Source organism: Mycothermus thermophilus (genome assembly GCF_041956435.1).
Source record: "Mycothermus thermophilus strain CBS 625.91 unplaced genomic scaffold VTJ04scaffold_1, whole genome shotgun sequence".
In the NCBI taxonomy this organism is placed as follows: domain Eukaryota; kingdom Fungi; phylum Ascomycota; class Sordariomycetes; order Sordariales; family Chaetomiaceae; genus Mycothermus; species Mycothermus thermophilus.
The window spans coordinates 5295172-5309688 of record NW_027191427.1 but is presented as its reverse complement, the minus strand read 5'-3'; the positions used below and the strand labels follow the sequence as shown (position 1 = coordinate 5309688).

The 14517-nt window shown below is 56.2% G+C and overlaps 7 protein-coding genes across 7 annotated transcripts; 4 read left to right on the top strand and 3 right to left on the bottom strand.

The window, feature by feature from the left end:
• Nucleotides 1-353: 353 nt before the first annotated feature.
• VTJ04DRAFT_1986 (uncharacterized protein) lies at nucleotides 354-725 on the bottom strand (the record flags this gene model as incomplete). The annotated part of the gene is made up of 3 exons (XM_069359733.1): nucleotides 354-500; nucleotides 554-625; nucleotides 696-725. 3 exons carry the CDS (start codon nucleotides 723-725, stop codon nucleotides 354-356), a joined length of 249 nt encoding a protein of 82 aa, XP_069224594.1.
• Nucleotides 726-990: 265 nt separating this feature from the next.
• On the top strand, nucleotides 991-2754 carry VTJ04DRAFT_1985 (uncharacterized protein; the record flags this gene model as incomplete). The annotated part of the gene is made up of 1 exon (XM_069359732.1): nucleotides 991-2754. One exon carries the CDS (start codon nucleotides 991-993, stop codon nucleotides 2752-2754), a length of 1764 nt encoding a protein of 587 aa, XP_069224593.1.
• A 300-nt stretch (nucleotides 2755-3054) lies between these two features.
• VTJ04DRAFT_1984 (uncharacterized protein) lies at nucleotides 3055-4384 on the bottom strand (the record flags this gene model as incomplete). Its single annotated transcript, XM_069359731.1, has 3 exons — nucleotides 3055-3705; nucleotides 3779-4165; nucleotides 4223-4384. 3 exons carry the CDS (start codon nucleotides 4382-4384, stop codon nucleotides 3055-3057), a joined length of 1200 nt encoding a protein of 399 aa, XP_069224592.1.
• A 619-nt stretch (nucleotides 4385-5003) lies between these two features.
• VTJ04DRAFT_1983 (uncharacterized protein) lies at nucleotides 5004-6337 on the top strand (the record flags this gene model as incomplete). The annotated part of the gene is made up of 4 exons (XM_069359730.1): nucleotides 5004-5134; nucleotides 5202-5431; nucleotides 5507-5654; nucleotides 5713-6337. The coding sequence occupies 4 exons, from the start codon at nucleotides 5004-5006 to the stop codon at nucleotides 6335-6337; spliced, it is 1134 nt and encodes a 377-aa protein (XP_069224591.1).
• Nucleotides 6338-7626: 1289 nt separating this feature from the next.
• On the top strand, nucleotides 7627-9396 carry VTJ04DRAFT_1982 (uncharacterized protein; the record flags this gene model as incomplete). The annotated part of the gene is made up of 1 exon (XM_069359729.1): nucleotides 7627-9396. The coding sequence occupies one exon, from the start codon at nucleotides 7627-7629 to the stop codon at nucleotides 9394-9396; it is 1770 nt and encodes a 589-aa protein (XP_069224590.1).
• Nucleotides 9397-11289: 1893 nt separating this feature from the next.
• Nucleotides 11290-13275, top strand: VTJ04DRAFT_1981 (uncharacterized protein; the record flags this gene model as incomplete). The annotated part of the gene is made up of 4 exons (XM_069359728.1): nucleotides 11290-11869; nucleotides 11930-12058; nucleotides 12130-12391; nucleotides 12456-13275. 4 exons carry the CDS (start codon nucleotides 11290-11292, stop codon nucleotides 13273-13275), a joined length of 1791 nt encoding a protein of 596 aa, XP_069224589.1.
• Nucleotides 13276-13367: 92 nt separating this feature from the next.
• On the bottom strand, nucleotides 13368-14363 carry VTJ04DRAFT_1980 (uncharacterized protein; the record flags this gene model as incomplete). Its single annotated transcript, XM_069359727.1, has 1 exon — nucleotides 13368-14363. The coding sequence occupies one exon, from the start codon at nucleotides 14361-14363 to the stop codon at nucleotides 13368-13370; it is 996 nt and encodes a 331-aa protein (XP_069224588.1).
• Between the last annotated feature and the right edge of the window lie 154 nt (nucleotides 14364-14517).

Here is a 14517-nt window from a genome sequence, read left to right as displayed (position 1 = left end):
CGGGATTCGAGGCTGGGTACAGGCGTACGGCGGGGAGATGATGGACGGGTTTGACGAGAAGGTGTGGCAATCCAAGGAAGGATGACCGGGATGGAAATGGGTATCTCTTTTCTTTTGTCGAGAATCTGTCTGTCTTGGCCAATTTTTGTTTGTATCTTCCGTTTTCGACCGAGCCGTGTAGCTGCCGAGGTGAACGCCGTACTTCCATGCCGTCCGTAATTCCGTTGAAATTCCCCTTTGAAAGACGCCTTGAGGTTCCGTTGCCTTGCGCCAGACATCCAACAAAAACAGCTCGTCGATCTCTCCGCAAAAGCCCCTGTGTTCTGTTCTCACGCGGGAACACCGGGGTTCCATTAACGCTGAGGACGATCGTCGCCAATCCTCTCCAATGCCTCCATCATGACTACCGAGTTGCCGCGGATGACAACCATGCCGAGCTTGACCTTCTCGCCGTTATCCTTCTCCTCGACAGCATCGTCCAGAACGATATTCAAAAAGACCTAGAGGTGGATTAGCCTGGAGAAGGTTGCAAATTATGGATGGTGGCTCGTACATCGTATCCACGGAGGACGCCAATGACCTTGCGGCTGCCATTGAGCTGGACAAACAACCGCTTGTCGAGGTACTAGAGGCGGGTTAGCTTCAGACAGAGACAAGAATGCGAGGGATGATGGAATTGAAGCTGGACAACCGACCTTCTTGAGCTCTGGTTGCGGGGGCGCCATGTTGATGGAAGTATCTGAGGCTGGCGCTGATGGACAATTGATGGGAAGAGCTCCAGTTGCTGCCAAGCGGAAAGTGAAAGCGAGAGACGCCTGAAGCTGCTGGCTCAGTTTCGCGACGCGGCAGTGATGTCACGTGGGGCTGCGATAAGATAAGGAGTCCCTGGAGTCGCCTTCGACAACAACAATGCAATGTGCAAGGGAGCTTCAAGATCCAACACTCTCCAAACTTCGAATCCCCCGAAGAAATCCAACCTCTTAGTCCGCCATGACTTCATTTACAAAAAGGAAACCACGCATCATCCAGACCTATGACTACGATGACGATAACGACCTGACATCCAGCCTGGGCGGCGGGGAGGACAGTAACCGTAAGTCGCAGACCGATCACCGGCCATGCCCAGCTCGCAAAAGCCCTCCGTTGCTGATCCTTGAACCCATAAAGAGCCACCTAGCTGATGCGCTGCCGGCAGAACCAGCGCCCTCAGAGCGCATCAAGTTCGGCCGAAGCAAGCCGAGATCCTCGACCGCACGACGCAACATACGCATCGACATCGAGAATGACGCAGAGGCATCCGCGGAATCGGCATCAGCGCGAACCGAGGGTGGAAATGACGAGCAAGACGATTCTTCCGGCCCAACGGTCATTCGCCCCTCGGTAATCAAGGCCAAGAAAAAACGGCCGGGCGCGTCCCGACTCTCCTTCGGCCCGGCAGCGTCCGGAGAAGACAACGAGAGCGACTCGTCCAGCGCTGCAGGCGGTACATCAGTCACGAAGTCATCAGGCCCGTCCAAAAAGCCATTGAGCCAACGCCTCCTCGAAACCAATGCTCTTCGCAAGTCTGCCTCCTTGCAGAGCCTAGGCGCCGCGGGCGGCCGCTTGCCCTTGCGCTTCGGAGGCGGCGATGACGATGGGCCCAAGTACAGCAAAGAGTATCTCGAAGAGCTGCAAACCTCAACGCCCAGCACTCCCCAAAACCTCGCCTCCCTGGAAATCCACGATGACCACGACGCCGACTGGGGCGTGAGCGCCGACGGCCAGCAACAAGGCAACGCAGCAGCAGCCGCTGCCGACGCCGACGAGGAAATGCTCGACGCCTCGGAACTCGAAGGCGCCGTGATCGTGGACCCAACAACCTCCACCGCTGGCCAAATTATATCCCAATCCGCCAACGCCCAACCCGCCGCGCACATCCTCACCGAAGCCGAGATCCGCGAGCGTAAGGAACGCCGTGCCCGTCTCGCCCGCGAAGCCGAATTCATCTCGCTCGAGGACTCGGACGACCCGGACCGCCACACCTCCGACTTTAGCGGGGGCGCGCGCGTCTCCGTGTCGTTCCCCACCCGCAAAAAGAAGCCCGAATCCCGCCTCGTCGCCGAGGACGAAGACTTGGGAGAAGGATACGACGAGTTCGTATCCGACGGCCGTCTAGCCCTAGGCCGCAAGGCCGAGCGCGAGGCGGCCAAGCGACACAGGGAGGAAATCGCCGAGCTCATCCGCGCCGCCGAAGACGATGAAAACGGCGACGACCAATCCGACAGCGAAGCCGAGCGGCTCGCCGCGTACGAGGCCGCGCAGCAGCGCGCAGGGTTGGAGGGCTTGCGCCGGACCACGGGCGCCGACCCTCTCCTCCCGCCCGAGCTAGAAGATCCGGACTCGGTCATCCCGCGTATGAAACCCCTGCCGAAACTCAACGAGGTTCTGCAGCGCATGCGCGACCTGGTGAAAGGGTTGGAGGACCAAGTCGCGCAGAAGCGGACGCGCATCGGCGAGCTGGAGAAGGAGCGCGAGGAGATTCTCGCCCGCGAAAAGGAGGTTCAGGAGATACTGAACCAGGCGGGGGAGAAGTACAAGGCCGCCGTGGAGAGCGCGGGCGGCGGGACGGTGGATGTGAAAGGCATAGTTAGCAGCGCTGGGCAGTCGGGGCTGCGGCCGGTGCTGTCGGGGATGCCGGCGGAGAGGGGGCTGGAGAGCTTTGGTGCGACCCCGACGAGGAGGGAGGATGCGGATGGGGATGAAGAGATGACGTGAGGTGATTCGTGGAGAGGGAGATGTTGAAGATTGTTCCTGAATAGAGAGATCACCTATGGTGGGAATGAAACCAAAGTCTTCACTATGACCTAGTGCAATTCATTGTGTGTAGATGCCCAAGTGCCTTGGAAATTATTTCCCCCTCTCCCTGATCCGCCATGCCAACAACGCCGAAATATAATACACAGACACAGCCCTCTCGCACCAACCATGAGTTGATATTGACACATAACCATCCTTCCCTAATGAATATCCAACTTCGCCCATTCCATTCATCCCCTTTCCCCATACGCATCCCAGTTACTTGGACCTGCTCACACCGGCGCCAATGACACCCGGAAGCTTCTCCTCGCCAACACTGTACAACAGCCCAATAGCCCCAGACACTACACCAATCATGACGATAGTAAAGCCGGCCAGAAGCCAGAACTCAACACTGACATCCTCCTTCTGGCACATGGCGCCACCCCAATAAATCTTCTTGGACCCCTTGATGGTAGAATTGGCAGGGCGCTCCACCTCAGTGGCGCGGCACATGCACACGAAGCACCTCGCTGGGGAGTCGTCGGTGGCCAAGGCCGTGTCGTTACCACTGCCGCCGCCGAGGGCGTACTTGTCGACGCACTCGCCGTGTCCGGAGCAGGAATTGGTCTGGTTGCGGCAGGCGTTGAGGGAAGTGAAGCACTTGGGGATGCGGGGCTTGGGGGTATTGGTCGGGGCGGGCTTGGAGTCGGGGGCGTCAGCCTTGAAGAAGGCGGCGTCGGAGAGCACGGATTCGACTTCGGAGCTGTTGTAGCGGCGGCGGAGGTCGGCGGTGGCGCTCCAATGGTTGGTCTTGGAGTTGCGGCTGGATTCGGGAAGGACGAGGAGCAGCGCCTCGAGGATGCCGTCGCTGACGAAATTGTTCAGACGCTCCAGGTTGTTGAGAAGAGCGTCGAGGGTCGCGGGTGACTGTGGATGTGGGTGGGTCCGTCAGTGATGGGCGTGGAGAATGGAGAAGGGAAAAAAACGAGGAAAAACAAACCTTCTTGAGGTCGTACTTCACGACCAGGGATGAACCGGTCCAGCAATCCGAGTTGAGGGGGTTGAGCGCGGATGCGAGGTCACATTGCTTGGTGGACGCAATGCCCATGTTTTGAAACAGGGACAGCAGGTTCTTGTTGGCAGTGGCCGAGGGCGGGTCCGCGATTGTGAAAGCGGCATTGTCTCCGATCTTTTCATGGAGACGCTGTGACTGCTCCGATGTAGCGCCCTCGAGGATGACGACGAGCTGCGACGCAGATTGTTGATGCGGGGCGGCAAAAAGGGGTTCTGGGCTCTTCCCGAACCTCGCAAGGTGGGTGACGGCGGTCTCAATATCAACGGAACTGGGCAAGTCGCGCAGGTCGCTGCCATATTGTTGCCTCGACGTCTGTGAGGGGCCGGTTAGCCAGGGAGTTGCGAATTGGATTCTGATAGTTTAGCTAACCCTCTGCAGGAAGATGTGACGAGCGACTTCTTTGGGGATGCTAGGGACGTCGTGGGCGCCGTCGGTGGATGGCCGAGGGAAGAGATAGACGTCGGCGTTGGGGTTCGCGCCAGCCACCAACACGGGCAGCACGGCAGCTGCCAAACTGGAGAATAACCTCATGATGAAAGTTGGGAACAGTAATTGCCACTATATATGCCACTAATGTTGACGCCAGACAAGACGCCGTGAGCCGGATGGACCTACGCCGACCGGCTGTTGATTGTGTGTCGAGTGGATGAAGGGTGTTGGACAGCACGACAGGCCGGATTACGTCGAGCTGAGGCTTGGGCGGTTGGCTGCTTGAGCCAGTTGAAATCTCTCGGCGCCAAGACAGCCGCGGATGGGTCGTGAACTGCCTGGATTCATCCAATCGACCCTTGTCTTCATCCCCACAAAGAGGTACGTACCCATCCCGGCTGAGGACCGGCCCCACACGGTCAGCCAGGGACCGGGATGGAAGCAGGCTGGACTGCCAAATCGCAACATTCCGACTCCAGCGACAACCGAGAAGCAGCGAGAAACTGACATATCCTTTTTTTCGCCTCGCCAGTCTCAGCCTTTCTCCCCGCCATCCGGCCGACATCATTCAAGAGCAGAAACGATGCCGTATCCGTAGCGGCTCTGCCTCATCTGCTATTTCCCTCTCCCAACTCGACGACGCCCACCTCGCCCCGATCTTCGGCCGACACCCCTCCGACCGCGTTCCTACTTCGCCGTCCGTCCGGACGACCTCCCCGCCATGCTTCGCGTATATCGCCCATTCCGGACCTTATTCAGGTCACCCAGGCTGCTTTCCCGCATTCCCAACGGCCAGACAGTCCGCATCGAGAGGGTCAAGATAAAAAAGGCGAAACCCATTGCCCGTGTCCTGTACGCCGCTCTCTCCGCCCCCACCTTCTCGCAAAGAACCTACGGCTGACTCTCCTTCGTCCACCAGCGGCGCCACTATCAAAGGCTTCCTCGTGTTGGAGCTGGTCCTCTGGACATTTCTACCCTTTCCCGAGTCCAGCGACGAGCCGCGACCCCAGTCCCAGACCTCGCCGCGATTTATCCCCTTCCCCTTCACCACAAAGCAGCTTCCAAGGCAGCCCTACCCGCCCGGGTGCCCCGAATATCAGGAGTTCAAAAGGATATCCAGAGATATAGAGAAAAAGAAGGCCATCATGGGTTCGTTTCTTCCATTTCTCTTATCTTCCAATCTGTCCCTCTCTCCGATGCCGCTACTAACTTACTGGTCTGCAGAGTTGGCGAAACTCACTATCCTCAAAGAAGCAAACACTTCATCACAGCTGAAGAGGCTCTTGAATTTTGAGCCTGGAGTTCAGATAACAGAGCACACCCTGAGAATAACTTTTCCAACCTTTGCGCCCCCGGTATTCGTGCGTTCTGGGTGAGTCCTGCATTCCCGTCTGACCCCGCTGCGGCACTGCCATCTAACTGATGTGTAGGATTCTCGTCAAGGCGGACAGCCTTGAATGGGCCACCCAACCAATCGACCAGGCCGTTAAACGGCGTCTCGACCGAATACTTTGGCCAGGCATTGCTCTTTATGGACTTTACGCGGTGACTGTTGAGGCTTTCAAGTCGGCCTTGGACGAGGTGCGCCGCGCCCGCTCTGCCTCTGGCGATCCCGCCAGTCCTGCTCCCCATCCCGGCCCGACGGCTCCTGCGCCTGAAATGCAGAAAATCCTCGAGCGCATGCGCCAAGGCTCCACCAGCCGACCTCACCAGGCCGGCGATCCAGGTCCAGCAGGCCCATCCCCGTCTAGACCCACAACGGCCTCGGACTCGTCCAACAACTCGGAGCGCAAGAAACCCGACATAATGTGGTATCTCAAAAATAGCCATGAAACACACTGGCAGCGCTTTCGAGGGGCGATTGTTCGGGGCCACCTTGGCGGTACTATCTGGCCGCCCCGCGGCTGCGTACTGATTGCTGGCCACGTAAGGCTGGAATCCTCAAACTACTATGTGACCATGGACGCAACGCTGCACTATAACCCAAAGACGGAATCCATCGATTACCCCTCGTCCCGGTTCGAGGTCAAGACGTATGGGTCGAACAGGTTCTGAGAGGGTGGAGTGTTTTGGTCTTTGGACTCGGCATTTTCCGCGGATCTCGGGAGGCGGTCTCTCTGTTTTGTTCATAATTCATTCATGTCCATGTGCTTTTATGGCATTTGGCTGGCGTTTGGGAAAGGGCGGTACCGGGTCAAGAGCGGATGGAGATACCATAGAATATTTGGGTCATGGTTGGTTTCACAATGTCTGCTCTAGGAGGCGTGCACTCTAGACTGCCGTTGCACATATTGAACTCTGGGTCGGGAATCAGGATTGAGCACACACTGAGGTGTGCAGTCTCATTCACTGCTTGCTTTATTTGGTAATTCTGTCTTCCAAGATCCTCCCATACCTGAGGTACTGAGATATCCTAATGTCAGCCAAGGGTGCAAGCTGTGTTGCTCTAAACAATGCTCTATCCGATATTCCTTTTACTGTCTCCCCTCAACTATTGTTAACTTGAGGTGTATTTTAGGGCTTGTTGATGTTGTCCTTATTGTCTAAACCACCAATGATCAAGTCATTGATGAGCCATTATTACATCCAGCCTGTACAAGCCACAACATGAAGGATAGTATGCGGATGTAGGAGCCGTGAGAAAGCTTGAATTCTTTGTTCTGAATGGACTCGGGTCTTTGAACAGTAATTTTGGAGGCTGTCAACCAATGCTGCCATACATTATTCTGTTGTCTGAACAGGTTCACATGATATCCTTTGTCTCTCCGTGCCGCGTCCTGCCTTTGACGATTCTATTCGTCTTGTCCGCATAGACTGTCCCATCTATAGTGTTTCTCGAGTACGTTGACCCAAATCTCGAGTCCTAGGCTGCCGCAGATGGTTCAACTCTAGAATCAACTCGAAAGATGGCGCATGCCAGCTGCCATCAAGATGACTACCATCACAGGAAGGGTCTCGCCGTCGAAACACCAAGATTCCTATCTCGTCGGAGTGACCGGTCATAGCCTCTCGATATATACAGCATCACGCTTCGCCTCCTATGACAAAGATTCCTTCACCACCTCTCAACAGCTCTCGCCACCACGGCTCGAGCATCTGTCATCCCGTCTCCTCCTGGGCTTTGTCGTCTACCCTATGTCAAAGAACATCTTCAGATCATCACCATCAAGATGGCCGTTTTGGGGACAATAGCTATGATCTCGGAACTGTGGGATATGAGATGAATGGGAGTCTTTGAGGGATGAAGGACCTACTTAACGAACGGGCGGCGGAGGGTCGGGAGATCGGGATGGAAGGTGTAGGAGCAGAAACGTGTGCTACACAACTTAGACGCTGCGTTCGCTATGTTTCGGGCAATCCTGAATGTGGCCTTTCTGGTCGGAACGGCCTTCCTCATCCATCGTGCTATCGTGGATTTTGCTGGTCGGGACATCTACCTCTATCGCTTCCTAGCCTTATTTGCTTGGAGATACATTCGCTTCTTCATCAACTTTATTGCTTTCTGGTGCTACAAGCCGTCCCCGAAGCCGAGGAAACCCAGGTTCCAACCTCAGCGCGATGTCACTTGTATCATCCCAACTGTCGACCCCGAGGGTGCTGGGTTCCGCGAAACCCTGACGGCTGTCGCCGCCAACCGGCCTGCGAAGCTCATCGTAGTGACGGTCGGCGATGTCCTCTACAAGAAAGCCGAGCCCATCATCCAAGAGTTCAAGGAAGCCAACAAAGATATCGAGTATGTCCTCCTGCAAGTCAGCCAGGCGAACAAGCGCGTCCAGGTTGCCCATGCCGTACCCCAGGTCAACACCCCGATCACCGTCCTGCTCGACGACCACGTCTACTTTGGTCCCCAGTTCCTAGAGTCGATGCTCTACCCCTTTGAGGACCACTGGGTCGGTTTGGTGGGCACCAACAAGCGCGTGCGCCGCAAGCAGGGCACCGACCTGCGCGGCAGTATCTGGAACATGCTGGGCGCCATCTACCTTTATCGGCACAACTTTGAGATCCGCGCGACCAACACGATCGACGGAGGTGTGTTCGTCGTCTCGGGCCGCAGCTGCGCCATCAGGTCCGAGATTCTGCAGCGCAAGGACTTCCTGAAGGGATACACCAACGAGCGCTTCTTCTTTGGCCTGTTCGGCCCGCTCAACGCCGACGACGACAACTACATCACGCGCTACGTCGTCCGGGACGGGTGGGACATCAAAATCCAGTACACCGAGGCCACCGTCATGGAGACCGACATTGGCGTCGAAGAGCCGCTCGAGAAGAAGTTCCTAGGCCAGTGCCTGCGGTGGGTGCGCACGACCTGGCGCAGCAACTCGTGCAGCCTGTTCACGGACCGCACCGTCTGGAGCCGCCAGCCGTACTGCGTCTATGCCGTCTACCTGACCTCCTTCACCAACTTCGCGCTGTTCACCGACGCCGCGCTGCTTTACTTCTTTGTGCGCTCGTCCTGGCTCTCCCTGGCCGGCCTGCTCAAGCTGCTCCTCTGGATCTTCTTCACCAAGACCGTCAAGGTCTTTGACTACTACCGCTGCAACCCGCGCGACATCTACCTCTTCCCCGTCCAAGTCGCCTTCGCCTACTTCCACAGCCTAATCAAGCTCTACGCTCTACTGACCTTCTACAGCACCGACTGGAGTGGGCGCCAGCTGGACAAGCTCACAGTCAACGTCAAAGCCAACGGCACAACCCTCGACGTCGAAGCCGGCAAAGAATCCCTCCCGCCGTCCCCCACCGACGAAGACCGGTTCCGGCCCACGGCCTACGAAAGCGCTCAGCACCCGCACATCGCGCTCGTGCGCAACCTGACGCGGACCACGCTGAACCTGCGGGCGCGGCAAAGCGCGCACATCAAGAGCTACCAAAAGGCGCTGCTCGAGGAGCTGCCCAAGCTGCGCGCGGAGCTGGAAAAGCTGCTCACTGAGAACCAGGTGGTGATTGCTAATAATGAGCAGATCGCGGAGTTGGTCACGGCGGTCGCGGATCTGATCAAGGATGTGCTGGGCAAGACGAAGGATATTGAGGGGGAGAAGGAGGGGGAATTGGGTAAGTCGATTCTGGGGTTGAAGAAGACAGTGGAGGATATTGAAGCTCGGTGGGCTGCTGGTTGAAAGGGGGTGTTGAGAGGGGATGAGTTGTTTTGTTTAGGTTCCAACATACCTAATTGTCTGTAAGCACGGCAACGGGTTGGGTGGGGGTCATTAATACCAAGGTGAGTTTGGCGTTTGGGGCGGTTTGGCGTTAATAGGGGTATTCTTAGAAGTTAGAGGCCTCGCGGCCACGGCTCGGGAATTTGAAAGGTTTCATTTGAGTATCCCAGGTAGTGATGACGATGGTATCAGTTTTGGCGATACGATATTCAGGATTATTACTCTTTTCATGTGTCAGACGCATGCAGATTCCTCACAGATCAAGTCCTCGCAAGACCCGAGTTTCTCTCACAAGGAGCTCAAACATTGCAGCATTCATGTCAGATGGTCTTCTGGTCCAGGACTCACTCACATAACTTGGACTACCGACTGCGCTTTGGCCTTTGCTCTTGATATTCAGTATGTTTTTCTACAGGATTAGTCAATGGCGCTGGTTCTTTGGCAAGCATACTATGCTTTGTCTTAGACGAACCTAATCGACTGCATTCGTTCACTTTCAATGAAGTCAATGAATCACCTCGGCGGGATATCATTGACGCAATTATCCATCACCAACTCATAATCTGTCAAGGAGAGCAGATCATCGCCAACTGCCTCATAGGCAGGTTAAGGACTATGTGGATGAATTTTAAGTGTGGAGGTTGTCATGTGAACCAATGTAACAGACAACTTGATTCATCCGCATTGTAACAATATAATATTACTTGTGCTTTTGTACTCGAACTCATGTTCTCGATGTTGGTTACTTTGTCTGATCGGACGAGGCCGTGTGGTCTGCAATTCTTTGGCCCGATGCCTCTTTTTGCTACGACTAATAGACCATGAGACCATGCGATGGCTTTTGCTTTATAGACGTTTTGCTGGCCACGCTACACGTCCACGCATGGTTTGTGTTCACGTGTGGTAACATGACGCATTGGGGATATGGCAGCCTTGATATTATCACTTGGGATGGACCCAGAGTCCTTCAAGCGAGTGCCAGAGCAAATGGCAGAATTACCTATCTAGTTAACAGTTGGTAGGATGCAATAGGATTGAAAGAGGTATCATGTTGGCTACCTGGTACTATGGAGTATTAATAAATTTCCCTGCCATTTAGCCGCGTGCCGGTCAATCCATATACTAGTTCCAGACTTCCGGATCGTCGACCATTCCACTATCCGGAGAAATCGCATTGAGCCGTGAAGATGCCCACAAAAGTTCGATGTTCCTAGCGCCCTGTCTTCCGAGTCGAAATTGGACGGAGCCAGAGTGAGGAGCATGTGCTGAGTTGCGTGGAAGATACCTACATTCACACCCGCAGCAGAGTAGAAAGTGATGTCTTGCAACGCTACCACGACTACATTAATTATATCCTGTAAAAGATCCCGATGCTTGATATTGCATAGTACTTTCCCCATCTCGGAACGTTCCGAATTAGTAGACGGAGCTCCAGGACCTCGGGACGCGTCATAGTCCCCATCGGAACCCATTATCCCTTTTCGTTCCAGGGCAGTGATGTCGTAGTAGACTTGTATGCCGAAGGACTTCCCGACGTAGCAGCCTCGGACCGTTAATCATCTTCCCCAGATGCAGGAACCGACGCGATGACTTCGGATGCCATGCTAAGGTGGTAAATGCAACTGTACGCGTACGTAGTGACCACCACCGATGTTCGCGACCATATGTCCACCACGGGGCCAGATGTTGCTGATCTGCGTTTTGGAGAGACAACATAAACCACCAAAATCTCCGGGACTGTGACAATGCTCCTCCGAAGTTAGGATCTGCCCTCATCCCACCGCAGAAGTCCACGGCAGCCACAGGTCCCAGCTCACCATGCCCCCTCCTCCAAATATAACACCAAAACCAACCATGCGCCTTCTCCTCCTCTCCCTCCTCCCCACCCTCACCCTCGCGGGCCCGAACTGCCCTCCCCTCGGCCCCGTCTACCCCAAACCCTACTCCTTCCGATCCTCACCCATCCTACAATCCGCCATCGCCAATCTCACCGAAGTCCTCAACTGGTGGGACAGTAACGACACGCCCGCCGTGCGCGCCAACACGACCAGCTACTCGATCGAGGTGTTCAGCGCGAGCGAAACAGAGCCGCTCGTGTTCAGCTGGCATCACACTGCCAAGGCGCTCGCCGAGGCAGGACTGGAGGCGGAGGAAAGGAGGAAGAAGAATGCGTCCGACATAGTGGAGGGGGTGTTCGAGGCCGGGCCGGACGTGGTGTATCGGCTTGGGAGTCTGACCAAGGTGTTTACAGTGTATACGTGGCTGGTGCAGGACGGGGATAGGAAGTGGAATGATCCGATCACTAAGTACGTGCCTGAGCTGGCGGCGGCGGTGGAGAGGGGTAAGGCAAGGGAGGACCCGGTGGGATTCGTGAATTGGGAGGAGGTTACGGTGGGCGCGCTGGCAGGGCAGACGTCGGGGGCCATCAGGGATTGTAAGTTGCTTCAGTCAAGGGGTGAAGCAGGGGCAGAGAGAATGCTGACGGGTTGAACAGATGGCCTAATGGGAGAGGTTACGCAGGAACTCGGCCGTGATGTGGCCGTGGAGATTGGATTTCCGCCGCTGAACGACTCGGACCCGATGTTGCCACCGTGTGGCCTGTGGCCGCAGTGCAACCGGACTCGTAAGTCCTCATACTATCCAGCTCAATAGTCCTGTTGGGTGTCCAGCGTGGCTGAGAGCTCACGTTCACAGAGTTCTTTGAGGGTCTCCTCCGCGCTCCCCCGTCCTTCGCCGCCTCAGCGACTCCCGCCTACACCAACACGGGCTATCAGATCCTCGCGTACGCACTCGAAGCAATCAAGGGCAAGAGCTTTGAGGAAATGATCAACGAGAGCGTCCTGCGCCCGTTGGGACTTAAGCACACGTATTACCGCAATGCGCCGGCGTCACAGGGCATCATTCCCGGAGATCGCGCCGACTCGGGATGGGACTATCAGCTCGGTGACGAGAACCCGTGAGTTCACTCACTCCCCGGAAGGATTCCCGAACAATGAAGCTAATATTTAATACCACATTAGCGCCGGGAACATGTACTCGTCCGTCTCCGACCTCTCCGCCCTCGGGCGCGCCATCCTCCGCTCCACGCTCCTCCCACCCACCGTCACCCGCCGCTGGCTCAAACCCAATGCTCTCTCCTCCGAGCTCATCGCCGGCGTGGGCTCACCCTGGGGCGTCCGGCGCATCATCATCCCCTACGCCAACGGCAAGCGCGTGACTGACGCCTTCAACAAAGCAGGCCGCATCGGCCACTACTCGGCCCTTTTGGTTCTGCTGCCCGACTACGATATCGGCTTCTCCATCATGATCGCCGGAGCCGAGATCCCGGGTAACACCAACTTCAACCTCGCCGACATCCTGGGTGGTTACCTTGTCCCTGCACTCGAGGCGTCAGCGCGCGAGCAGGCGCACGCGAAGTTTGCGGGCGAGTACGTCGACGAAACGCGGAATTCATCGCTGGTCATCACGACGCAGGAAGATCGGCCCGGGCTGGGCGTGGACCGGTGGATCAGCAATAGTACCGACATGCGCACCGTTGCAGTCGTGCTGCAGTCTGGGTACTCGCCCGTGGATCCCAGCGTGCGGCTGTACCCGGCCGGGCTGGAAACGGCGCGGCCGGATGGGAGCAAAAGGGTGGCGTTCAAGGCGGTGTTTGAGGACCTCAACCTGCCGGCACGGCCAGATTCTATGTTTTCGACGGACTGCGGTACGTGGGTGTCGTTCACGGGCGTGACGTACGGGACGCAGCCGCTGGATCAGTTTGTGTTTGAGGTGGATGCTAAGGGGAATGTCGTGAGTATTGAGAGTTTGGCATTGAGGTCGGTCATGAAGAAGAAGTAGGAGTAAGAGTAGCAGATTAAGTCATAATAGGTCAGCCAACGATGTGATACGTAAGACTCATGTAATAAACACACCCCGTGATCCAAGCCTGTTTACTCCTCCGCTGCGGAAGCAGACAAGGTGAACGAACACAGCAACCCGGAGTGATCACTACAAGGCAACGCATCCTTCGACTTCCTGGAGGAAAGCATCACAACTTGGCCTTTCTCCGCCGCTTCGTAACTGACATAACCCGGATCGAGGACGTCAATCTCTTTGGCGTCCAGGTTCAGCATGGCGATCTTGTCCATCCGCTTCGGCGGATACCGCTGTTTTGATTTGTGTCCCCAGGTAAACCCCGGTTCCCCAGGTCTCAAAACCTCCCAAGCGTCCACTAGACCATTCTTTTCAACCAACTCCCCATCCTCGGGCAGCACAGGGTTGAAGTCCCCCGCCACAAGACCGGCGTCGGCGCTGCGGAGATACGAGGCAACGATCTCGAGTTGCTTCGGTCGACAGCTTGGCTTGAAGTCGAGCGAGTCGAGGTGGACATTGACCAAGCGAACACGGGAGGGAGGTGCGGCGGATGCCGAGGGCACTGAGATGTCGCAGCAGAGAGCATCACGTTTGAAGTAGCTCGGATACGAGAGCCTCCAAACAGGTCCGGGGCAGATGTTGTGGGACCGCCGCTTGGAGAGGAGGGTGACTGTGATGAAGGGGAGGTGGGAGGGTATGGAGCCGGAGGCGTCACTCAGGAGCCAGTTGTCTCGTATCTCTGTTTCGTCAAGAAGTTGACGGAAGGCTTCCTCCTCGAGCTCTTGGAGGAAGATGATGTCAGGAGCAGGGGAGAGGGAGAAGATGCGGGAGAGAATGGCAGAGAGACGAATGGCCGGAAAGGGAGTGTTGAATTCAACGTTCCAGGTCACCAGGCGGTAAGGCCGGCTGTCTGGTTGAGTGTCTTGCTGGACATGCTCGTCTTGTTGGTTGTCGTCAAAGGGAAGGGCTTCCCATTGCTTGCTGGTCTTGTCGAAGGAGTGCCACGCTTGGAACGAAGTCGCACAGTCTGTGATGCCCGACGGCAGAGGGATGTTATTGTGCAAGGACGACATGATTGTGCCGGACACGGGGCAGGATAAACCTTGGATTGCTTGGAGTATTAATAAGGGGGTTGACTCAAATATGAGGATGCGGAAGAAGAAGTGGAAAGAGGGAGAAGCCCTTCCGGGGTGCCGGCGACCAATATATCCACCAACCTGGTGTTTA